The 26,773-nt window shown below is 36.7% G+C and overlaps 1 protein-coding gene across 11 annotated transcripts in view; it reads right to left on the bottom strand.

The window, feature by feature from the left end:
* Positions 1 to 26,773, bottom strand: part of BCKDHB (branched chain keto acid dehydrogenase E1 subunit beta) — a 285,086-nt gene that overhangs the window by 121,354 nt on the left and 136,959 nt on the right. For 2 of the 11 annotated variants that reach the window (XM_064288324.1, XM_023544188.2), the window contains one exon: positions 15,457 to 26,210. The exons of the other annotated variants lie outside the window; for them this stretch is intronic. In XM_064288324.1, the coding sequence (XP_064144394.1) occupies positions 25,902 to 26,210 (309 nt within the window). In that variant the 3' untranslated portion in view covers positions 15,457 to 25,901. Of the gene's footprint in view, positions 1 to 15,456; positions 26,211 to 26,773 lie in introns of those variants that run through there. 11 annotated transcript variants of the gene reach the window in all.

Here is a 26,773-nt window from a genome sequence, read left to right as displayed (position 1 = left end):
AAGAAAAAAAAGTTTGATTTTATAAAATTACGTAAGCCAAAATAGAACTTTAAGTGATACATTTACATAAAGCTTTATAACATAATGTACAAGATATGAAATGATTTCCACACAACAATGTCCTTGCTCCCTTCACTTACCCTATTCCTCCTTCTATTTTACATTTTCCCTTTTTTGTAGTGGTATGGCCCAAATTAATGCAGATGACCTAAATCTTTTCTCCTAATATAAACAACAAAATCATCACATTCTGAGAACCTAAGAATGCTAATTACCTTGATTTTCAATTTATGATCTAGGCTAGAAAGTTGAAAGTTTCTGCAGTATTAAGCATATGAGTTTTGGAGTCAGAAAGCCCTTGGGTCAAGTCTTGGCTATGCCAGTTTACTGGCTAATGTGCAAATGGGCAAGTTTATTCACCTATAAAATGGAGACAGATAACACTAGTACTTACCCAATAGAGTTAATGTGAAGGCAAATAAGGTAATATTTACGAGGTGCTTAACAAAATGCCTGAAACATAGTAAACCCATTTTTCTGTATATATACTCTCATGAAGATTATATACGCAGGTAAATGAGGCAGGCTAGAGTAGTGGTTAAAGCACACTCTGGAGCTAGACTAGACTATATGAGCTCAAATCCTGGTTCAGCCCTTCTTGGCATGTGACTTGGGGAGAGTTATTTAATCTCTGTCAGTATTTTCATTGTAGCTACCTCATGCTGATGTTGTAAGGAATAAATGACACTAGCAACAATCATCACTAATTTCGATAAATGATTTTCCATAAGCTTAGTATAATAACCATTTGATAAACATATTTTTGTGATTACCGGGATTAAGGAGCATGAGCTTCCATAGAAATCATCTACATGGAAGAACTTTTCTAGGTGCTAAAGTATATGATGAGGATAAATCAATAAAACAGGATCTCTGCACAGCATCAACGAATCAGATTGGAAGGAACCTTAAATCTGGCCCCCTAGGTTCAATGATCCTATCAGCCAAATGCCTACTATCTTCAGTAACATCCTTGTTTCCAACCTATTTCTGAGAATTCTAGTGAGAAAAAACTCATCAGCTCCTAAGGAGGCCCATCGATGCAGAAAATTCCTCCTTACCCTGAGCAAAAACTTTTTGCTCTAAAGTGTCTGCTCAGTGGTTCTAAATTTATCTGCCAAAACTATAAAGAACAAAGCTGAATTCTCTACTAATTACTGCCTTCAAATATTTGAAAACCACTTTCAATTCCCTTATAAAATGTTCTCAAAGTGAAATACCCACAGTGTCTTCTACAATAACACGGTTTATATTTCCCTTTCTCTTCAGTTGGCTCTCTTCCAAGCTCACTCCAAGGAATCTAAATTTCTCTTGAAGTAAAGCTATATGAAAAAATATATTTTTTTCTGTAAAATATTATATATTTTCTAAAAAATGATATAACGGCCATTACAAAATATCAAGTGGAAAAAATTTCTTTCAATCTCTCTTTTTTCTGTATATATACTCACATGAATATTATATACACAGGTAAATGAGGCAGGCTAGAGTAGTGGTTAAAAGCACACTCTGGAGCTAGACTAGACTATATTGGCTCAAATCCTGGTTCAGCCCTTCTTGGCATGTGACTTGGAGGAAGTTATTTAATCTCTCTCTGTCAGTATTTTCATTTTAGCTACCTCATGCTGATGTTGTAAGGAATAAATGAGTTATATGTAAAATGCTTGAAAGAGCCATATAGTGAGGGCTTTAGCTTTTTTCCATATAAACGATAGAGAGACTTGGGCTATATATGGAAATATATAAGATATTCAGGCCTAAAATTACATTTATATTCAGACATAATTTTTTTTTTACAGCTAAACTGAGACTTATAGTTTGAGTCATATTTAAGTGAATACATATGTATATTCTAAACAACCAAAACCAAAAGAGTAGACTTTGATTTTACAATTGAAATCTATTCAACATTTACTGACCACATAAGTCTGTCATCAGATGAAGACTATAAGATTGGATAAAACAGCCCTTTTTTCAAACAATCTTTGGTTTAGCTGAGAATATGCATATAAAAAAATTACCATAATACAGTGCCATTCTATAATTAGCTGTATGGATAAAAGCGCTCTGGGAACACAGCAACACATTAAAGAGAAAAGGCAATAATTCATAACCTAATGTTTTATTAAAAAACAACAGAACATCTAAAGTGGTAAAGAAGACCAATTGTTTTGAATAAGACTTTGAATAAACTAGTACAAATAAATTAGTTATATATATATACATAAAGGACTGCAAACTCAACCTTTGCACATGGAGCACTGGTTATAAGCATAACCTGATCTTACCGGCAGCTCAGTCATTGATTCCCTAGTTCTTCAGCTAAACAGAGCCGTTCCCATTTAAACGCCATTACTGGCCAGCGGTTCCCAATGCCAGTGCTCACAGAAGTATCAACTCCTGACAGCTTTACTGTTTGTACCACAGTATAATCAGACTATTGTTCTGTTGTCATCTGATGCTGCATAAAGCTCAAAGATGACAACAAGATTGTTCAAGAAGCAGGATATAACTCTAAATGATCCTATCCACTATTCAAGCAACTCTAAGGAGAACTGGTTGGACTTAATTGTATTTCATGTAATTATTTCCATAGGACATACTAACTGCCATTGGCCTTCAGACAGTATTACATGGCAATCAAGGGAGAATAAATTGCCTTAAGATCAAGAACATAGGCTTTGGTATCAGGTAAACCTAGGTTCAAATCCCAGCTCAGGCATGAACTAAAAAATAATCTCTCCTACTTTATAGAAGACACTAGTCTAGGAACTGGCACGTATATTTTTAGCCATCAACCCTAGGCTAGATATTTGCCTAAGCATTTGTTTCCTCAAAAGTAAAATCGATGAGGTCAGCACGACTGGACTAAACCAAAAGCAAAGAAGTTTCCTGAATAAACTGAATGCTTCGAAGACCAGTGTAGCAGAGGCGGGGGTTTGGGGGCCATGGTTTTAGGAAACATCTAAGTCAATTGGCATAATAAAATCTATTAAGAAAACATTCTGCATCCCACTTTGGAGAGTGGCGTCTGGGGTCTTAAATGCTAGCAAGCAGCCATCTAAGATGCATCAATTGGTCTCAACCCACCTGGAGCAAGAAAGGATGAAGAACACCAAGGACACAAGAAGAGACAGGAAGGGCCACATAAACCAGAGACTTACATCAGCCTGAGACCAGAAGAACTAGATGGTGCCTGGCTACAACCGATGACTGCCCTGACAGGGAACACAACACAGAACCCCTGAGGGAGCAGGAGAACAGTGGGATGCAAACCCCAATTTCTCATAGAAAGACTAGACTTAATGGTCTGACTGAGACTAGAAGGACCCTGGTGGTCATGGCCCCCAGACCTTCTCTTAGCCCAGGACAGGATCTATTCCCAAAGCCAACTCTTTCAGACAGGGATTGGACTAGACAATGGGACAGAAAAAGATGCTGGTGAAGAATGAGCTTCTTGGATCAAGTAGACACTTGAGAGTATGTTGGCATCTCTTACCTGAGGGGGAGATGAGAAGGCAGACAGGGTTAGAAGCTGGAGGAATGGACACGAAAAGAGAGAGTGGAGGGAAGGAAAGGGCTGTCTCATTAGGGGGAGAGCATTTAGGAGTATATAGCAAGGTGTATATAAATTTGTGTATGAGACTGACGATTTGTAAACTTTCACTTAAAGCACAATAAAAAATTTTTTTAAAAAGTAAAATGGATATGACAATAGCAAGTATCTTTTAAGGTTACATACGGAGCAAATGTAATGTGCTTAATTAATGACAGACATTGTTGTTGCTATAATCTGCTCTGAGAGCCAAAGAACAATATAAATTTAAGACCTCATTTACTACTAAGTTACTAATCTATTCAAAATCTTTATCTCAGATCTGAATTTACATACAGGTTTAAACTCTAGCGAGGCACACAAACATTCCTATTCTATCTCTGATCATAGCCATAAAAAAGTTAAGTTCCCACCTACCAATATTCCAGTATATAAACACAATGATCTTGTTTTGTTTTGTTTTTATTGTTGCAAAAAACATATATAACACAACATTTGGCAATTCTACACTTTTCAGGTGTACAATTTAGTGATATTAATTACATTAATCATATACAACCATCACCCACAGTCACTGCCAAATTTTCCACTAGCCACAATGTTCTTTTAAAACTATTTTCTTGGTTTCTTCATGCAATAATAGTCAAAGAGTCTGATATAAGGAAGAGATAATACAGGTCTGTGGCTTATCAAGAGGGCAAAACAACCAGTGAAAGAAACACTACAAACACTTGCAATAGTGAGACACTAGGCATCCTTACCCCACAGACAAGCCAGAATGCCACAGAAGAGGAGGAGGTCTCATGAATTGAGACTATACAGTAGTAGTCCATTTCACTAGACATTTGACAAGCAGAGATTAAGAACTTCACACAGACATGGCCTTTTTACCTAAAGAAATTCTAAATAATCGCTCTGAGCCAGGGAGGCCTAATTAAGATGAATAGGGTTAAGAGTAATAAGCACTTCATTCTGATAAATAGCTGGGAACCACCAATCCAGAGAGAAGAAATCCAGAGGCAGGTAAGAACAATAATGGCCTTTTTTGAGAAATGGCTTAAAGTGGAAATCTGAACCTTTGACTATGAAATGAACTGAAATTTTGATTTGTTACTGGAATTAGGACATTTTAGGCATTGCTCTACTAATGAGATAAGAGCAAAGAAGGTGCTAAATGGAAATAATAATTAGACGCAAGAAAGCCCTCGGTTCTTGATAATATAAAAATAAACACACTAATCTGTTCCCATTAGATATGTTAGTTAGGTATGGATTGAGAAGTGGGGAAAGAAGACTTAAAAAAAAAAAGGCAACAAAAAATATTAAATGAAAACATAAAACACTAAATTCTACTTGTGATATTTTTATATTACTATGCAAATTACATATTCACATGGTAATACAAACAAATGAAGATAATGATTTGATTACAGGATCGACTCCTGGGTAATTTTTTTTTCTTGGGTTTCTGTCGTGTTTCTTTAATGTGCTTGCCATAGTGTGAGAGCAGATGAGGCAGAGATAGGTAGAAATAAGATAGATATGCTATAGAAAAAATATAAATATGTGCATATATGGTAGTGAAAAGGGATTGTTACTGTTTAAAGAAGCCCCATGGTAAGTTTCCTGATGAAAGAACAGACCTTTGAAAAAAAACAGACAAATAACTAGTTCTAAGGGATGCTTCTCTCTTCAGGGTCCAAAAGAACTAGTCAGTCACTATTGTGATGAAACCTCTGGAGTTGATGAAAAGGTAAATAGCCTTCATGTGTTAATAATGCAGTAACTATCAAAGAAAAAATATGCTTTTGAAATGCACTGATAGTTATGATTCTAGTTTTATTTATTAATCTCTTGTTACATGTCTCCATATTTGAGTGCATACTATAGATGTGCACTGGACTGAGTACTAGAAAATATCTTATTTTTTTTTCTTCCTGAGGCATGGATTCCACAAAAAACATCATTGGTTTGCAATTAAATCAGAATTGAAGTAGATTAATATTTACTTCACATTACTTATAAGGTTAGTTCTTATCCCTATTATAAATTTACTTTTCTATGACTGTTTCTATTTTGATTAATCCTTTCTCTCCATTATGATATCTCTGAAGGCAGGAACCTTGTTTATTATGCTTACCATTGTATCCCCAATGGCCAGCACAGCGTCTAGAACATAGTAGGCCCACAAAAAATATTTGCTGAGTAAACAAATCAGTGGTCATAGAATATATTGGAATTGTGATATATTAGGAAATGTAAAAAATTCGTAGAGCAGGGATTTTTTCACATATAGTATCATATATGATACTATATGTATCATCCAAAAACACAGTATGTTCCAGTCTTGTTTTAAGGCCTTCCATACGATTTTACTATTTTCTTCAAATGTCAATCTTTCTTATAACATGTATTCCTTAGTATTTTATACTTTATTTGTTGATGTTATGAGTGGGATATTTTTGTCATTTTCCATTTCTGGGTATTTGTTAGTAGTACGGGGGAACCATTTGATTTTTTAATATTATGTACTGAGCTTCCTTTCTCAATTCTTTATTAATCCTACTATTCTTTAGTTAAAGTCTCCTGGGTCTCACAAATGTACAGTCATGCCCTCTAAAATATAAATTTTTTTCATATTTATCACAACTTTTTAATTTCTAGTCTTATGTCATAATTAGACCCTCCAGATTGATTGATAATGGTGAGAGAGGCATTCCTATTTTCTTCCTGAACTGGTGTTAGTTACTTCTCCAATGTCATCTCCTACAACCCTTGTTCATTCTTACTACAGTCACACCAGCCTCCAACAAGCCAAGCGTGTTCCTGCCACAATCTCTTTGCACTTGCTATTCAAGATATTTACCTGACTTCCTCCTTTACTTAAACCAAGTATCCACTCAAAGGGCACCAACTGACAGCAGTCATTCCTGACCAAGTGTCTAAGTTACCTAGCGTTACTGTAACAAAAAATATCACAAGTGGGTGGCTTAAAAGAAAAAAATTTCTCGCAGTTCAGGAGGTTAGAAATTTAATTTCAAGGTGTGGCTCTAGGTCCTTTCTTGTCAGTAGTCCCTGGAGTTCCTTGGCATTCCTTCATGTTCCTTAACGTCTATCTTACCCATGTGTGTGTCTCTATGTCTATTCTGCTCTTTTATAACTCAGAAGTATTAGGCTTAGAACTCATCCTACAGTGGTATGACCTCATTAACAATACAAAAAAAAAAAAACCTATTTTTAGACAGGGCCATATTTACAGGCACAGGGTTTAGGATTTCAACATATATTTTTGGAAGGTACAATTCATAACACCAACCATCTGAACATAGCACCTCCCTTAAATTCTCTATTCTTTAAGCAGTTTCATATTTCTTCATAAAATGTATTATGACCTGACCTAAATAAGTATTAGCACATTTGTTTAGTGATTTTCTCCCCCAAAAGAATCTTAGCTCCAAGAGGGCAAGATGTTTTCTGCTCTGGTCACTGTTATGTTCTCTATTTCTAGAACACCTTGTTCCAGAAGGTGCTCAATGAATATTTGCTGAAGGAATAAATTGAATCTGCATAATTTTAATGAGAATGTGCATCCCAGTTTGGCAGGATGTCTTCTCTTGTGTTTTAGTTTAAATTTATTCCCTTACTATTGTGTTTAAACTGATTCCTTTATTACTGACTATCACATCTGGCTGGGAAAAATGTCTTACATACTTTATTTATTATAAGATATTTGGAAGGCTGTTGCTGTTTGCTCAGAGAGTACCCCCAATGTCATTCCAAAGAGCCTAATCACCACATATGGCGGTTGGAAAAAGAAACCACTGTGTCATCCCATAATCACAAGAAAGGCTATTCTCAACCCCCTTGCAGTGGGTTCTTTCTGTGGCTCACAGGAATTAAAAGCAAGGAAACTATAATGGATCACAGACTTACTCTTGTTAGATAACAGTTCTACCATTAGTACTTTATAATTTCCAAAACCTTCTCACATCAGATTGTGAGAATCAAGCCTATACTGCTACTTCAAGTATAATACTTTATATATATATGTGTGTGTATATATATATATAACATGTGAACTATATATATATACATATAAAAAATGTATATATACATATATACACATATATACATATATATACATACATATATACATATATATATACACACACACACACACACATTAGGACTCCTTTTAAAGAATTTTATGGTCATACACCTAAAAGTAGACTGCATTATTAACCCTAGAATGCAGCTCAGATTACTGATGTCTACAGGTTTACAGGGCACCCAAATATGAGAACTGGGGTAATGAGCTAATAGAATTTTAAAGGCATAACAGACTCCTGGGATACAAAAACTTGAAATAAATTTATATAAACTGGGATCCAAAAGCTTGTCCAGAGTAAGCATTATTCACTGAACCCAAAAGAAATATGAAAGTCCAAACCTCTGTGCCTGTGACTATAACCCTATTTGAAAATAGGAGTTTCTTCTGTTATGTTAATGAGGCCATACCAGAATAGGGCAGGTCCTAAACCTGATAACTTCTGAGTAGTGTCATATAAAAAAGAGTAGAATAGATACGGATGCACACACAGGGGAAAGACAGGACAAAGGAACACCAAGGATTGCTAGCAGACACCAGAAACTTCTGTGGGAGAGAGACCAGCAGAAGGAATCAACATGACCAAACCCTAATTTGGACTTTAGCCTCCAGAACTGTGAGAAAATAAATTTCTGTTCTTTAAAGCCACCCATTTGTGGTATTTTGTGTTACAGCAGCACTAGGTAGCTAAAATATCCACCCGTTATTATTATTTTTTTTTTTTAAACATAGCAGGATTAAATTTGAAAGTAAGGGCCCTAAAGGCTAAAATAATCATGATGTGATTTAAAAATTTGGTTAACAAGATCATTTTGGAAGGTTCACATGAATCAACTAGACTCCCTGGAAAGACTTGAAGGGTTCACGTGACTAAACAATCCTTTGGTGTGTCCTTAAGTTCTCTAATACAACTTACACTGACAACATTAAAAAAAAAAAACCTGTTGCTGTCAAGTTGATTTCAACTCATAGCGACGCTATATGACACAGTAGAACTGCCCCATAGGGTTTCCACGGAGCTGCTGGTGGATTCAAACTGCCAAACTTTTGATTAGCAGCTGTAGCTCTAGGGCTCCTTAAACAACTATATAACTTTCCCCAAAAACAGACTGAAATGATTTATGCAAATTGGACAGGACTTATATCTTTTTTTTTAGCATAGAAATTCTGGAATACACATGGAACCCATTTGGGCACTTTAATTTCCTCTAGTAATCTGAAAAATCCTATCTATATTAATTAATGTATCCAAATAGATGTTAACTCACTCAAGAGATTCTTATTTACCCTTTCTTCCATTCTTGTAATCTTTTTTTTTAGACCAGGGCTAAAAAAGAATGTCACAATTTTATAAAGCCAAAAGGAAAATAGAGAAAAGTTGACTCACTTGTTTAAGGTCATCCAGCGACCACTGCAAAAGCCAGGGCCAGGGATCCCTCTCTATGCCCAAAGCTCTGTGTACTAACCAGACCATGCAGTCTTGGGACATACAAAGCCAGGATAGCATGCTTAATCGTAGCAAAAGAAAAAAGGCTTGCATCAGGTTATGCCCAGAAAAGGCTAAAAGCAGGCATCTGCTGCAGAAAAAAACTGACAGCTCCAGCTGGAAGCCTTTCTCACCCATTCTCCAAAACAAGTTAAATGATCCAAGCAAGTTCATCTTCTTACTGTATATATCTGCTGAGTGACTTTGGAGAGATAATTGGTAAAATCTAGAAATGGGAAATGTTCATGACTCACACGCTGCATTTACTTGTCAAGGAACCCAGCATGCTATCTATATGTCTATTCCTAGTATCTTCATTTTGATTAGTGGGCCAAAAAGGGATGTAAATTGATCCTACTTTTCTAGCCTTGGCTTGATAAGATGGCTAGAGGCTTCATTCCAACAAGATCATGCATGCTTTGTCTCAAGATTAATAGCCATGGAAGTTTCAAGGAGCCTCCCTTCCCGGAGGGTGGAACTGTTACAGACCACAATTTACTGGAGAGATTCTGGTTTTGTAGCATCTTTTCCTTGTAACACAAGAACGCTCTCATTCAATACACTTATATGCAACATATTATTGGACTAAATATCTCACAACAGCCACACATTTTAAAAATAACATTATGGAAAAAAATACATAAGGCTTTCCAGACTAGAGTGGAATTTTTGTTAACAAAATCACTAAATAATTATTTGTCCTAGAAGAGACACCACAAAAACTCCCATTCCCATAATTGGGCAAAATCTATCAGCTGTAAAGTTCCAAATTATAGTAAGGTCAATATGTATTTCAATAACTGCATTTTAGAATTAAGAGTAAACAATATTCTAATTACAAAAAAAAAAAAAGACCACTGATAAATTGCTACGATCATCTAATGAAGTACAATTACATTATGGGTTTTGTTTTGTTAGTAGAGGAAATGGGTGAGTAGTTGGTAACGGGCAAAACAATGCTAACAACAGTACTGAGTAAGGGTTTTAAAAAGGTGACAACCTAGCCGTACTGGCCCAAAAGTTGATTTATAAAGAATAAAGAACAGTCATTCAGGTATTATTCCCAATATCAGGCACTATAATATGCCCTATATTTTAGTTGATATTTCACAAAGGTGTTTTAAAAAATTAGAGCCATTTTAAATTATTTTTCTGAGAAGACCACCCTCCCAACACACTTTCTATTTGTTTTTATCTAACAGAAGCCTCACCTTCCATGCAGGAGACCAGGGTCTGATTCCTGGCCAACGCATCTCATGCACAGCCACCACTCCTCTGTCAGTGGAGGCTTGCACGTTGCTATGATGTTGAACAGGTTTCAGCAAAGCTGACAGACTACAAAGAAAGGCCTGGAGATCTACTTCCAAAAATCCAACTAAGAAAACCATATGGACCACAGTGGTGCAAACCCCAATTGATCATAGGGATGGCACAGGACCAGGCAGTATTTTGTTTTACTACGCATGAGGTTGCCATAAGTCAGGGGCTGGTTCAAAGGCAACTAACGTAACATCCCTGACATCAGTTTAACATAGACATGTTAGACAATGACATGGAACTCACTACATTTTCAGGTATTCAAAAAAAGCATAAAAAACATAAATCACCTTTTGGGTCATAATAGGCCAGGCCCCAGGAGAAAACAGTCGTATTAGGTATTTGCCTAATCAGACCATGTCTAGAGTATCATTTTTTAGCCATTTAAAGTTCAAAAGGTTCATCAGACATTAAGAGTATGCTGAAAGAATGGCAATCAGAATGATAAGGAATCCGCAAACCAGGTGATTTCAGTAACAGCTGAAAAAGATGGATGGGCTGCTTAGCCCAGAAACGAGGACTATGAGGAGGCTTGGAAGCTGTTTTCAAATATCAGAAGACAAGTCACACAAAAGTAGGTATAAGCATGGTTTTAAAGAGGGAAGAGTAAGAAAAAACAGGTGGAAGTTACAGGGAAGCAAATTTCAGCACAACGAAGGAAAACTGTCTAACAACTAGTACTGTACAGCAGGAGAAATGACTGTCTCATGTTACAGGCAGAGTCTAGTAGGAGCTCCATGACCACTATCAGGGTGGTACGCTGCAGCACACAGGGAGCTGAACTGGACGGCTTCCAAAGTTTGTCCACTTCTGGCTACTTCACTATTTTCCTTAAGGACCTTGGGCAAAAAACATCACTCTCTCTGCCTCTCATTTGCAAAACTGTGGTAATACAGTGGCATTATATATTTATGGTGGCATGAAAGAAGAGGAAAACATCTTTCTTAGAGAGATAACGAAGCCTTACGCAGCCCTACGCCCATGGCAGACATCAACTGACCTGATTACAGTGCATAAATATGAGAAGGAATAGTGAAGATCTTTATAACACACACAATAGGAGGATGATCCCATGCAAGCCTTCTGAGCCATAGGGAAGGAAGAACTGTGGGAGTGTCCCATGGGCGGCACATTCAAGTGGGCTGCTGTGACTGAAAGCAGAGATGTGGGTTACCCATGCACTAACTCCCAGAGAGGAGTTTAGCCACTGGAAAGTCTGGCTCTAACTTCTAGTTGTGAAACCCTTTTCAGCTGCCAAAATTTTTAAGTCACATGGAAACTGAGGTTGTCAGGCTTCCTTAAAATTCCATTCTTCAAAAATAAGCCTCTCATCCCTAGAGAGACTAATTAAAAACAAAAATCCGTATTTCCAGCCCTACATCCTTTTGGTCAGTAATACTAATGAAAAACTAGACTCGCAGATAAAAGGCTATTAGGCAGATTAGTCAACCCTCCTCCACCCTTTGGCACCACCAGCCCAACCTCCCCCGGAGGACTTTAAACACTCTGAGAGACATAAGAAACAAACCTCAAGTGATTCACACCAACAAGATTAATAGTTCCAAGCCTCAGCATAGAGATTTGTAGTCCTGTTACTTCACATGGTATTTGTCATACCTCAATATTTCAACCTACAAAAATGGAGGATTAATCTTTTTCCCACCAATCCAGTTAAAAAAAAAGTTTGGAAGTCGATACAAAATTGCATCAGAATTAGTGATATGCTGAGGTTTTAATCAAACTCATTAGCAGTTTCATGATTTAAAAAACTAAACAAAAAATAGTAAAAGCCAAAAGAAAGAGGTCATTTTATTATTTTCCAAGTCTCACATACAAAAGAAGAAATTAACAGAAAAATGCCTAGCAGATCACTTAATGACATTATTAAGTAATGTGAATATAACTAAAGAGAAATTAATGATTAAATGCAAAGCACCAGTACCCTGCAGCTTTTAGACAGAAACTCAGCAAGAATTAATTTATCTAGCACTGTAGGAGGCTGAGTTACTTGACATGTTTGAGAGTTCACCCCACTCACACCTTTGAGCAATAATATTGCATTTCAAACACAGTAGATAGAAGGGAAATTAATCTCTTCATGATAATGGATATAATTTGGAACATCATTTACAATACCATGCTATCAAGTACTACTGAAATGTCTAGATTTGTTTCTACATTAAATGACTACAAACGGCTGTGACTTTAAAAAAAAAAAATCTTACCTACTTTTCATATTTTTTCCCCCTGTTGGCTCCCTTATTTTCAGACCATCAATATATCAGCTTTAAGTCTTGCCAACATTCCTATCTTTGTCAACATAACTTTTCCCCATCTTCTAATGTGTCGCTCCTAATTTAATGTGAGCAATGACACCAAGTAACCAAGTAACAAAAATTATCAGAATTCTCTGTAGAGTAAAAATTGAAGGGTTATGGTTCTAGGCCACATCCCAGAAAAATAATATTTTAACAAACCTAATAATCGACGGCACTAGGTTTTTTATTTTAATATCCGGATAAGGAGCCGTGGTGGCACAATGGTTGAGCACTCAGTTGCTCACCAAAAGGTTGGCTGTTTGAACCCACCCAGTGGCTCCACAGGAGAAAGGAGTTGGCAGTCTGCTCTCTCCTAAAGGGTCGCTATGAGTCAGAATCGACATGACAGCACCTAACAACAACACCAACAATAATTCACTGGATAAGGAGCCCTGATGGTGCTGTGGTTAAGCACTTGGCTGCTAACTGAAAGGCTGGTGGTTCGATTCCACCAGCTGCTCTGTAGGAGAATGATGTGGCAGTCTGCTTCAGTAAAGATTACAGCCTTGGAAACCTTATGGGGCAATTCTCCTCTGTCCTATAGGGCTGGTGGTTCAAATCCACCAGCCGCTCCAAGGGAGAAAGATGTGGCAGTCTGCTTCAGCCTTGGAAACTCTATGGGGCAGTTCTACTCTGCCTGTAGTGTCGCTAGGACTCGAAGTTGACTCTATGGCCATGGGTTTGGTTTGTTTGTAATCTCAGGATAAGTGAAAAGTTACAGGACAAACTTTTCACATTTTGGGACAAAAAAATGAATTATAATTTCACTTACTACATCTTGCTATGGAGTTACTGGGTGGTGAAAATGGTTAACATAACCACCTGCTAACAAAAGGTTGGAGGTTCAAGTTCAATCAGAGGCACCTTGGAAGAAAGACCTGCCTGTTGCTTCCAAAAAATCAGCCATTGAAAACCCTATGCAGCACAGTTCTACTCTGATACACAGGGGGGCGCCATGAGTGAGAATCGACTTGATGGCAATTGGTTATATGCTACTACGCATACTAGTAATAAAGGGTAGAGAGAGAAAATGCAGATCCTAGTGAGATAAATAGATGAAAACACTAAAAACTACAACACAAAGGGAAGCTAGTGCTGAGAGAATTGGATATGGAGTGTTATGGGAACAGGAGGAGGCCAGCTCTAGTTCTCATTGTCACAAGACAATGAGAATACAGGTCAGCAAAAGCTTCCTGAGGAGAAGATTGTAAACTGGGTATTGAAAGACTAATAGGATCTCAGACCCATCCAGGGGAAGAAGGGGCAGAGCAAACAGCATGTGCCAAGGCACTAAAGTAACAAAGAATAGGAAGTGTTCAAGGAACTACAAATAATTTGGTATAGCTACTCTATCACGTATGTGGGCAGAAAATGATATGGGACAGTTAAATGAAGGTCAGATAACAGATAACCAAATGTATCATAACATTTTATATTTTGCCTTGAGGGCAACCATGACAGATTTCAACAACAGCATTAATACAAGTTCTTCAGTTCAGAAAAATTACTGTGGCAAAAAGGAAGTGTTTCAGAGGGGCAGGAAGACACCATTGCCTACAGAAATCGTGACAGCTTGAATAAGTCAATGAGAATGAAAAGGAGCTGATGGTTCAAGAGGTACTACAGTCAGTTCAGTCTAAGTCAAAATGGGTTTAAACTGGGGCCAGGAAAGGCAACAGGGAAAATAGGAGCAGCACTGGAAATCAAAAAGGCAGGTGCCAATACGACATCAAAAGCACAAGCAACAAAAGAAAAAAATGAATAAGTTGGATATCATCAAAATTAAAAATGTTTGCGCACCAGAGGACATTATAAAGAAAGTGAAAAGACAGCCTAATGGAATGGAAGAAAATATTTGGGAACCATATATCTGACAAGGTCTAATATCCAGAATATATAAACAACTACTATAATTCAACAACCAAAAAGGCAATTTAAAGATGGGCAAAGGACTTGAATAGACATTTAAATGGCCAACAAGTACATCATGAGATGCTCAACACCATTAGTTATCAGGGGAATTTAAATCAAAACCACAGCGCCATACCATTCATACCACTAAAAAGAACCTGTTGTCAGGGAGCCAACTCCAACTTCTGGCTACCCCATGTGTGTCAGAGTAGAACTGTGCTCCACAGGGTTTTCAGTGGATGATGTTTCAGAAGTAGACAGCCTTTCTTCTGAGGTATGTCTGGGTGGACTTGAAGCTCCAACCTTTCTCTTTACAACACCCAGGGGGACTCCTAACAACCTATGGTCAGACTTCCCATCTACCTATCCTAAAGCAAAGCCTCACCCCTTCCCACAGGGGACAGGTCCACTGAGGAAACGGACCTATAGGAAAACCATACCAGTCAATTTTCCAGAAAAATCAGCTATCCAGATCCAGAATAATCAAATAAATAAATAAAAGAAAGAAAACGTATTTAAAGAAACAAACTACTGAGGAAACAGTAATAATCTATAGAACAGAACTTTAAAAACAAAAAACAGTTAATACATCCAGAACAATTCAAGAAAACACTGTACCGAAAAAAAAAAAAAAAAAAAACCCAGCATGCTACAAAAAGGAACTGATTCTAAAAAAAAAAAAAAAAACTGATTGCTGGAATTTAAATATTCAAAATAAGAATTATAAGATAAAATAGAGGAAATGTTCAAAATATTACAAAAACAAAATAGGACAAAAAAGATCACAGACACAGAAAATCAATCCAGAAGGTCTATCAGCCCATATAAGAGCTTTATGAAAGAAATTGTAGGAAAGACAAAAAATATAGCTATTTTTAAATAACTAAGAAGTTCCCAGAGGAAAATCACACAAAGTAAAGTAATATGAATAAAACAGACTCACATTTCGACTTACCTGTGACACTTTAATATAAAAAAAAGACAAAAAGATCAGTAATGTTTCCAGAAAAAAAACAACAAACACACAGATCACTGACAAAAGAATGAGAATCAGGATGGCATCAAACTTTTTTTACCCCAATATGATGCAAGTTTATAATGAAGTGTCCTAAGTAAAAGCTGCTGTCAACCTAGAATTCTATATTCAGCCAAATATCAATCAAATTTGAGTGCAAAACAAAAACATTTTCCAAATGCAAGTATGAGGAATCTTACCTCCTGAATACCTTTAGCTTGTGGAAGCAAACTGTGTACATACCTCAGCAAAATAAGGGACAAAACCTTGAAGGAGGAAGTCACAGGAATCAGGAAAGAATACTGTTAAGAGTAGAAGAGCGGAATAGAGAAATGTCCCTGGAGACTGCCGTGCAGCAGGTTTAGAGAAGGGTCCTCAGAGGGCTCCCAGAGGGGCCAAAACAAAGTGGATTGATAGTACCACTGAGAGACAAGGCGATCTTCAAGATATGACGAAGGTTTGTTATGCTTTTTTTCAAGAAATGATTAGAAATCCTAAAAATTCTAAAATGTGGAGAAATTAATACACTGTAAGAAAAAACAAATCACTTGGTTTGGATACCAGGAACACCTCCTTTTAGGTGCCTGGTCAGCTCTGTGTTAAAAAAATATTAGTTATCATAATAATATCAACAATTATTATGATTTTCAACTTTTGGGGCCAACCTATAGACAAAAGCTTGGAAGTTTTTAATTATGGTTATAGAACATAATTTCATGTTTTCACTCTTAGCAATGCACAGCTGATAGAAAATAGGAATTGAAAGGGAAGAAAGAGGGGGAGATAGAGGCATTAACATCACCTTCTTACAAAGTGAGAGTTCCAGAGATATTGTTACTAGAACAAGACACAGAGATTTAAATGTGTTAATTTAAAATCAAAAGATAGTCAATAAAAAAAAAAAAAATAGAACAAATAAAATTAACAACTTTAAAAACTGGACAAATCGTGGGGTGAAGATGATAGGTAATGCAAGTGTGCTAAATCTTCATGTGTCACAGTGTGGAATACCATTTAAAATTGGTAAGTTAAAAAAATTTTATTTTATTTTTTAAGATATATGTATATCGAGGAGTCCCTGAGTGGCACAAAGGGTTCAGTGTTTGACTACTAGCCAAAAGATTGTCGGTTGGAGCTCAATTAGAGGCATCTTGGAAGACAAGCCTGGTATTCTGCTTCCAAAAGGTCACAGCCTCGAAAACCCTATGGAGCAACTCTACTCTGAGCATGGGGTGACCATGAGTCATAATCAACTCACCAGCAACTAACAACATGTATACTGACACATACATATATGTGTATGTGTATATACATACATATACGTATGTGGTGGACCGCTCACTCTTGAATAACTCAAAGCTTTTGGGTATTCTGTACATTTTGATGTTGTTAGGTGCCATCAAGTAGGTTCCAACTCATAACAACCCTATGCACAACAGAACAATACACTGCCTGGTCCTGCGCGATCCTTACAATCGTTGTTATGCTTGAGCCCATTGTTACAGTCACTGTGTTAATCCACCTCATTGAGGGTCTTCCTCTTTTCCGCTGACGCTGTACTTTACTAAGCATGATGCCCTTCTCCAGGGACTGATCCCTCCTGACATGTCCAAAGTATGTAAGATGCAGTCTTGCCATCCTTGTTTCTAAGGAGCATTCTGGTTGTACTGCTTCCAAGACAGGTTTGTTCGTACTTTTGGCAGTCCATAGTATATTCAGTATTTTTCGCCAACACCAGAATTCTTCGTTCTTCCTTATTCATTGTCCAGCTTTTACATGCATATGATGCGATCGAAAATAGCATGGCTTGGGTCAGGCACACCTTAGTCTTCAAGGTGACATCCCTGCTTTTCAACACTTTAAAGAGGTCCTTTGCAGCAGATTTGCCCAGTGCAATGAGTCGTTTGATTTCTTGACGGCTGCTTCCATGGCTGTTGATTGTGAATCCAAGTAAAACAAAATTGTTGACAATTTCAATCTTTTCTGTTTATCGTGGTCCAGCTGTGAAGATTTTTGTTTTATTTATGCTGAGGTGTAATCTATACTGAAGGCTGTGGTCTTTGATCTTCGTCAGTAAGTGCTTCAAGTCCTCTTCACTTTCAGCAGTCAAGGTTGTGTCATCTGCATAAAGCAGGTTGTTAAGGAGTCTTCCTCCAATCGCTCTTCTTCATATAGTGCAGCTTCCTGGATTATTTGCTCAGCATACAGATTGAATATGCATGGTGAAAGGATATAATCCTAACGTACAACTTTCCTGACTTTAAACAACTCAGTATCCCACTGTCTGAACAACTGCCTCTTGATCTATGTACAGTTTCCTCATGAGCACAATTAAGTGTCCTGGAATTTCCATTCTTCTCAACATTACCCATAATCCGTTATGATCCACACGGTTGAATGCCTCTGCATAGTCAATAAAACACAGGTAAACATCCTTCTGGTATTCTCTGCTTTCAGCAAGGATCCATCTGACATTAGGAATGATATCCCTGGTCCCACGTCCTCTTCTGAACCTGACCTGAACTTCTGGCAGTTCCCTTTCGATGCAATGCTGCAACCATTTTTTAATTATCTTCAGTGTAATTTTGCTTGTATGCGATACTAATGATATTGTTTGATCATTTCCGCGTTCGGTTGGATCACCTTTCTTGGGAATAGGCATAAATATGGATCTCTTCTAGTCAGTTGGCCAGGTAGCTGTCTTCCAAATTTCTTGGCATACACGAGTAAGCACTTCCAGCACTGCATCCATTTGTTGAAACATCTCAATTGATATTCCATCAATTCCTGCAGCCTTGTTTTTCGCCAATGCCTTCAGTGCAGTTTAGGCTTTTTCCTTCAGTACCATCGGTTCCTCATCATATGTTACCTCTTGAAATGGTTGAATGTCAACTAATTCTTTTTGGTATAATGACTCTGTGTATTCCTTCCATCTTCTTTTGATGCTTCCTGCATCGTTTAATATTTTCCCCGTATAATCCTTCACTATTGCAACTAGAGGCTTGAATTTTTTCTTCAGTTCTTTCAGCTTGAGAAATGCCAAGCGTGTTCTTCCCTTTTGGTTTTCTATCTCCAGCTCTTTGCACATGTCATTGTAATACTTTGTCTTCCTGAGCCGCCCTTTGAAATCTTGTGTTCAGTTCTTTTACTTCATCATTTCTTCCTTTTGCTTTAGCTGTTCGACGCTCAAAAGCAAGTTTCAGAGTCTCCTCTGACATCCAACTTGGTCTTTTCTTTCCTTCCTGTCTTTTCAATGATCTCTTCCTTTCTTCATATATGATTACCTTGATGTCATTCTACAACTCATCTGGTCTTCGGTCATTACTGTTCAATGCATCAAATCTATTCTTGAGATGGTCTCTAAATTCAGGTGGGATATACTCGCAGTCGTATCTTGGCTCTCATGGACTTGCTCTGATTTTCTTCAGTTTCAGCTTGAACTTACATATGAGCAACTGATGGTCTGTTCCACAGTAAGTCCCTGGCCTCGTTCTGACTGACGATGTTGAGGTTTTCCATCGTCTCTTTCCACAGATGTAGTTGATTTGATTCCTGTGTGTTCCATCTGGTGAGATTCACGTGTATAGTCACCGTTTATGTTGGTCAAAAAAGGTTTTGCAATGACGAAGTCGCTGCTCTTGCAAAATTCTGTCATTCGATCTCCAGCATTATTTCTGTCACCAAGGCCATATTTTCCAACTACCAATCCTTCTTCTTTGTTCCCAACTTTCACATTCCAATCACCAGTAATTATCACTGCATCTTGATGGCATGTTCGATCAATTTCAGACTGCAGAAGCTGATAAAAATCTTCTATTTCTTCATCTTTGGCCTTAGTGGTGGGCATGTAAATCTGAATAACAGTTGTATTAACTGGTCTTCCTTGTAGGCATATGGATATTATCCTACCACTGACAGCGTTGTACTTCAGGATAGATCTTGAAAAGTTCTTTTTGACAATGAATGCAATATCGTTCCTCTTCCAGTTGTCACTCCCAGTATAGTAGACTATATGATTGTCCGATTCAAAATGGCCAACACCAGTCCATTTCAGCTTACTAATGCCTAGGATACTTATGTTTATGTGTTCCATTTTATTAATCCCACTTTCTCAAAATACCAAAAAAAAAAAAAAACCCACTGCCATAGAGATGATTCTGACTCATAGTGACCCTATAGGACAGAGTAGAACTGCCTCATAGAGTTTCCAAGGAGCACCTGGTAGATTCAAACTGCTGACCTATTGGTTAGCAGCCGTAGCACTTAACCACTACGCCACCAGGGTTTCCTTCCCAAAATAGAATGTGGAAAAAACTATTTCCCAGACTCCATTTTAGCTAAGAAGGAGACGTGACCCAAGCTCTGCCAATCAAACCTAACTCAGCAAAGAGCTACTTGAGGAAGGAGCCAGGCAGAGAGGAGTGCCTTTTTCTGGTACAAGCATGAAACATGTTTTTAGGTCAGATGAGGCAGCAACTGACCCAGCCATGTTGGCACACATGCAATTCGTCCCAGCACATTAATGTTCTGTGCCTCTAAGAAACATATTAAAAGGCAAAGTATAACCACAAAGCTGACTTAAGTCTACCATACACTATACCTTTTGGTTCAGTCTGGCACATTTGTTCTCTTTTACAAGTGCTTATTGCATGGTTCTCCTCAATTTTTATGAATTTTTGCCCCTAACTCCATAACTCAGCAGGCTCAACCTTCCTTACTCTAGTTGCAAACCCTTCCTTACTCTAGTTTCAAATTTATACAGGTTTTAGGTGGTCTGGCCAACCTATTTTTCCCACAAGTCCTATTATTTTTAGTGAGCATTTGTGTAGAAATCAGAACTGCATAAATATATGAATTTCCTGATAGTAGGGAAAAAAAAAAAAAACATTGCCATAGAATCGATTCCAACTCACAGTAGAAATACCTGTACATTATTTAGAGAGAGGGAAATGGCCATCAGATAACAAAATATAGGAATGGTTAAAAATGGCTAGGTTTAGGGAAGTATGGCTAATTGCCTATATGAACAACTGCCCCCTTTGCCATGAGACCAGAAGAATTGGATGGTGCCTGGCTACCACTACTTAACATTTTGATCAAAGATTCTACAGAAGAATCCTGATCAAAAGGGGGAAAATGCAAAAAAGAATTTCAAATTTCATGGAATCCATACTTTCCGATGCCATGGAGGCTGGATTGTATCCCTGAAATGATTGCTCTGAGATAATTTTTAAACCTTAAGCTTTAAACTAAAAATATCCCCTGAAGCCTTCTTAAAACCAAACAATAGTTTAGCTTAACTAGTAAAGAATATTTGCCTTGAGCATTGTGCTCTTTTGAGATCTATCTTACAGGATCAAACTGACAACAGCAACTTGACAGATTAGATAGGAAGCTTAGAGGGCTGTATGTTTATGTTAATGGCAGAGAAACAACTCAGAAAAACAGGGAAAGAATGGTTAATCAATGTCACTGAATTATACACGTAGAAATTGTGGAATTGGTGCACGTTCTGATATGAATGTTCTCAATAACAAAACCAAATTATTTAAAAAAAAAGTCTAGGTTAAGAGAGTGGGCCTATTAAAAGAAGAGTGAAACTGTTGCTATATGTTTTATGGCCATGTTAATGTATGACTTTGATTTTATTATCACCTCAAAAAAAGAACAAAGCAAGAGGAACAAAGAAAAAATAAATAACAGTGAATCTATTCACATAAAAAAAGATCATAATGTATTGAAAAATAAGCTTAAGATATGTGGAATAGCTAGGTACACAAGAAATTATGTAACTTACATAATGATATAAAAGAATATAGAATCTGAATAAATGGAGTGACAAACCAAGTTCCTGGAAGAAAAAGCAAAAGCAAAAAAAAAAAATATATATATATATATATACATATACATACACACACATATATATGTGACTGAAAGTATATGCTTTTACAAGGGTTTATTATTCATGACTGATAAGAGTGGCTCAAATTTTGCAGTGGAAAAACTAAATGGGTAAATGGTATTTTTCCTCATTTAGTTCTTTAAAAACCTTTGTATGAAACAGTTTCGAAATTTTTTAACATAAATTACCACAGACACTGCAAAACCAAGATCTTATAAAAGGCAAGAAAATCTTACCAATTATAGCATAAATGTTAAAATTTTGTAAATGCAAGTACCAGGTTATTCGGAGAAAGTAAGTTAAAGAGTCATCAAAGAACAGAAAGTCAACAAATGCAGATCCTTACATTACACCTAAAATGTTAACCTAAGAACACAATGTAACTATGCTCTTTTCTCACTATGAAATGAGGCAATGGATTTTTTTTTCTTTTCACTGCTACTGATAACAGCAAAAGAGAATCATTTAAGCAAAAGGAAAATTATGAGTGAAATTCAAATAATTTAAGTGTATAAGGGGACACATCAAATAGGATTAGAAACAGCAAATGACAATTATATAATTTAATCTTGCTCTCTCCAGTTCCATGTAGAAGGGGGAAAAATAATGTCAAATGAAAGAAAATATGGTCGTATAATTTCCAAGGCGTATACAGCATTAGGAGCCCTGGTAGTGCAGTGGTTAAAGAGCCGGGCTGCTAACCAAAAGGTCGGTGCTTCAAACCCACCAGCCACTCCGCGGGAGAAAGATGTGGTAGTCTGCTTCTGTAAAGATTTGCAGCCTTGGAAATGCTGTGGGGCAGTTCTATGCTGTTCTATAGGGTCTCTATGAGTTGGAATCAACTAGATGGCAGTGGGTTTATACAGTATTTAGGAATGTTACTTTTTTAAAAGCACTGTACAAGTAGACACCTGTGGAAAAAATTCCTGAAATGTCATAAAACACACTGCAAACTGAAATTTAGAGGCGTTTCATCAGCAAAACTTGGGTAATAATTTTTAAAGCATGAAATAAGTGAATTGTAAAATAAATACTGTAACGTGAGGCACTGTTTACTTACTACAAAAATATCATGGTTCAAGAATTCAAGACCTGAGTTAGAATTACAGTTCTGCCACTATTAGCTGTGTTACTTAAGACACATTTCTAATTTTTCTGAGACTCGTTTTCCTCATCTCTGAAATGGGAGTAATAATTCTTAACATATAGGACAAGCGAAAGATTAAATCAGAACATACACAAAGTTCTGACAATAAAGCCTGGCATGAAATAGACTCAAACCGAGTACTACCTCTTCCCAGAAATACATGTCTATTGTCAATATCTTTACACTTTCAAGTTACAATCAGAACACATCACAAACCACACAGTTATTTCATTATATCCAAAATAAAACATTTACAAATCCTGCTCAACTTCTGCTTGAGGGCTGACTGTGTAATAAGAAAGTAAAAGCTCTGAAGTCCAGCAAGCTGGGCTGAGCCCCTCTATGCCCCTCACTACATGTGTGGCCTAGAACAAGTTTCTAATTCTACCTTCTTCACATCCGTTTCTTTTTTTATAAAATAATGAAACTGATGTCTGATTTGAAGAGTTATTGTGAATATTAAAGTAGATAAGTATAAAACATGTAGTTTTAACTTTTCTATGTACCATTTACCAGGCACTAAGCTAAGCTCTGTAATATAAAATATATTACATAAAATTAGGTCAAAGCCCATAAATATTATTTTTAATCTTCAAATTATATCTAAAAAAATATAAGTCATACCAAAAATAGACCAGGTGGAAACAGTGATACTCTCCATGTATTTTTTCCTACAGGAATTACCAGTTCTTCCTTTAATGTCTATTAAAAAACCAAATGCCATATATTATTTTTGAAATTGAACAAATATTTTCCGAGCATCTACTATGAACTAGGCACTCTTCAAGACTCTAGGGATACAGCAATTATCAAAACACACAAAACTCTCTGCTCACATGTAGCTTACAGAAATTGGCCAACGTTCGGCCAAAGGTCTACAGGGAAGGACAAAATATAATAGTCACATCCCAGTGCAGCCTCTGAAAGCCTACAACCTGTTCCAACTAGTACAACTAACTAGTTGTGGTTGTGTAAAAGAAAATCCTATAGGTAGGATGATTGGGCAAAGGTGGAACCCAGTTCCAAATTATCAGTCCTCCTCTTTTGGAGGAGAATGAAAAACTGTTCTTATCAGATATGATGACATTACCCCACCTGTCTTCTCTGCAAGGTCAAACTACCTCCAAAATAATTCAAACATAAAAAGGAGACATCATTTCCTTACACCTAAAAAAAAAAAAAAAAAAAGCATTTAATTTTATCCCAGATACTTAAGGCTAAGAATAGTTTTGAATCATTCCTTAAACAGGTTTTTATATTAGAAGCTTACTATAATCATGAAAGAAATACAGTAAATTTTTAACAAATGACTTAAAATAACCTTACCTTACAGGCTACCATCAGGAAAATATAAACTATTCCCAATGACTAAACAGAACATGTTAGATCAATGATAATTTTAAACCCAAATATCCTTGTACTTTAAAAGAGACATAGAATTTCCATCTGGAAATATCCTTGAATTGTATGTTTTTACTAAAGGTGTATTTAGAGAAAGAAGCAGAAAGAAGAGTCCTAATTTGTTTTCCATCTGACAGATCACCAGTTTTGCTGACATACAAATTAAACATTTGGATTTCATTATAATACACGCCCTAAAATAAAAGTATCACCATACTATTTATTCGGAATTATAACATAAAATACGTTTAATTTACAATGTCAAGAGCAAGGCCCCACTATGGAAACTTAAGTGATGCTAATCATGAAACTTGGCTTAAGAGAGGCCTCTAGTGGTTACCGGTAGTAACTACCTTCTCTTCCCACCCCCAACCCCCACTCTTTGGGAATGTTCTTATTCTCTTCCTCCCTCTCTCTCTCTAATATAAATGAAAAATCTCAAACAAAATAGCTACTATTCAATCGCTGAATTATTCAAATAAGTCCAAGAAAACCAAAAAATCCCAGTGCCGTCCAAGAATCAACTAAAAAAATATATATGTATAACTACTAGGACTTAACCATTATGGGACTCTCTAAAGGCAAATTCTTCAACTTCCTCATAAAACCAGTTTAGAGCCATTCACTACAAAGCACAGACCATAAACATTATCTTGCAAGTGTGAGCAATTTTAATAAAAATGAAATCTATGGTAGTCTAAATAGCTCTATTTAAAAAAGAAAAAAACTTAAAAAGTCTACACAGACTTAATGTCACAATATATAACCCACAGGTTTCTGTATCTCTTCAATGGTACTATGGGCCTTCTAAACATACTTTGTGCTATTCACAAATACTTAAACTGATTAAGACACAGGTGCAAATACATAAGACTATACAAACTTGGATCTTTAAATATAAATGACTACCCACATCCAGGTGACTGAGGTTTAACTCCTTCCCACTTCCACACCTACAATACCCCTTCCCAGATACTGAGCCCTCCCTCTCAACTATGGTCACTCCTTCATGCCACAGCTGGATTCACGCCAGCTTCTGTGTCACATCTAATATCCCTGAAACCTTGTCCTACTCCTATAACCTACCTGTTATGGATAAAATTGTATCCCCCCAAAAATATATGTTGAAGTCCTCGCCCCTATACCTGTGTATGTATGTGATCCTTCTTGGAAACAGGGTCTTTGTTATGTTAATTAGGTCATACAAGAGTAGGATGGATACTTAACCTCATCACTTCTGAGCTATAAAAAGAACAGAATAGACACAGAGATGAATACAGGGGACAAGATGCTCTATGAAGACAGACACACATGGCAGGTGCATCTACGAGCCCAGGAATGCCAGGGATTGCTAGCAGCTACCAGAAGCTGAAATAGACAAAAAAGAACCTCCCTCTAGAGCCATATCCCAAATTCAGATACTAGCCTCCTAAATTGTGAGCAAATACACATCTGTTAATTAAAGACAACCACTGTGGTATTTTTTTTTTTTTATGGCGGCCCTAGGTAACAAAGACACTACCCTTAAAATACTCTGAGACAGAAATGCCCCAATACATAGCCAAAGAACAACCATTTGCACCTATGGGCACATCTTCATCTTCTGCTACACAATTTAAGTTTAAAAGAGAAAGGAACGGGAAAACAGGAGAGTGGAGAAAGTAGAGAAGAATATCCTTTCTACACTATTTCATAATCTTGATAAAATTTTAAAAACAGCAACAATAACAAAGTACCTGCCAAGAATCTCAAAAAGATAGGAGATAGTTTCAGGAGAATAGGGGAAAAACAGAAGCCATGAGACAGTATCTTGTACTGTATATAATAGAGAGAAAACCTTAAAAGAAGCAGTACATAAAAAAAGTACATAGTGGCCATGAAAGTCATAAAGGTCAGAAGGTCAATCCTGGGGCCAGCACAAGAACAAAAAGGAACTAACCCAGGCTGATCTCCTCCAGCTCTGAATTCCATGACAGGACAGAGACCCACCTGTAATGAAGAGAAGGAAACAAGAGGAGAAAAGGCTCTGAAAAGCCCAAATGGATACAATAAAATTCGAATAGTAAAAGCTTCTGCTCTTGATTCATAGGGAAACATTGCAGGCCTTCTCTGGCCAATTACTTGCTCAGTTATAAAGTTCAGTCATTTGGATCCCACGCACACGTAGGTGATAATGTGACAGCAAAAACTACGATGAAATTTAAATTTAAAAAGGCTTAAAACCATAAAAATTAAGCATAGCAACTTATTAGATAGATAAACAGCCATATACCTCAATAAATGTAAATGTTTTAACATGGTATATAAAATCCATGTTCATTTGAGCTGAATTATCTAGAAAAGATAAAATTACATATATTACATTTTCTTTGACAGAATATTAAGTGAACAAATTTTGAAAAAAAGTGCCACCAAAAGGTCAAAAAAGTTTTAAAGTTGCTACACAAAATGAGCATTAAATCGACAGCAACTAACAACAACAATAATTTATGCAGAAAAGGAATTATTCATAAGAATTCATTTGTCAATGCTCAGAATTGGAGACCCTTTTA

This window comes from Loxodonta africana, chromosome 1 (assembly GCF_030014295.1).
Source record: "Loxodonta africana isolate mLoxAfr1 chromosome 1, mLoxAfr1.hap2, whole genome shotgun sequence".
Lineage (NCBI taxonomy): Eukaryota > Metazoa > Chordata > Mammalia > Proboscidea > Elephantidae > Loxodonta > Loxodonta africana.
This window is presented reverse-complemented; position numbering and strand designations above follow the sequence as displayed.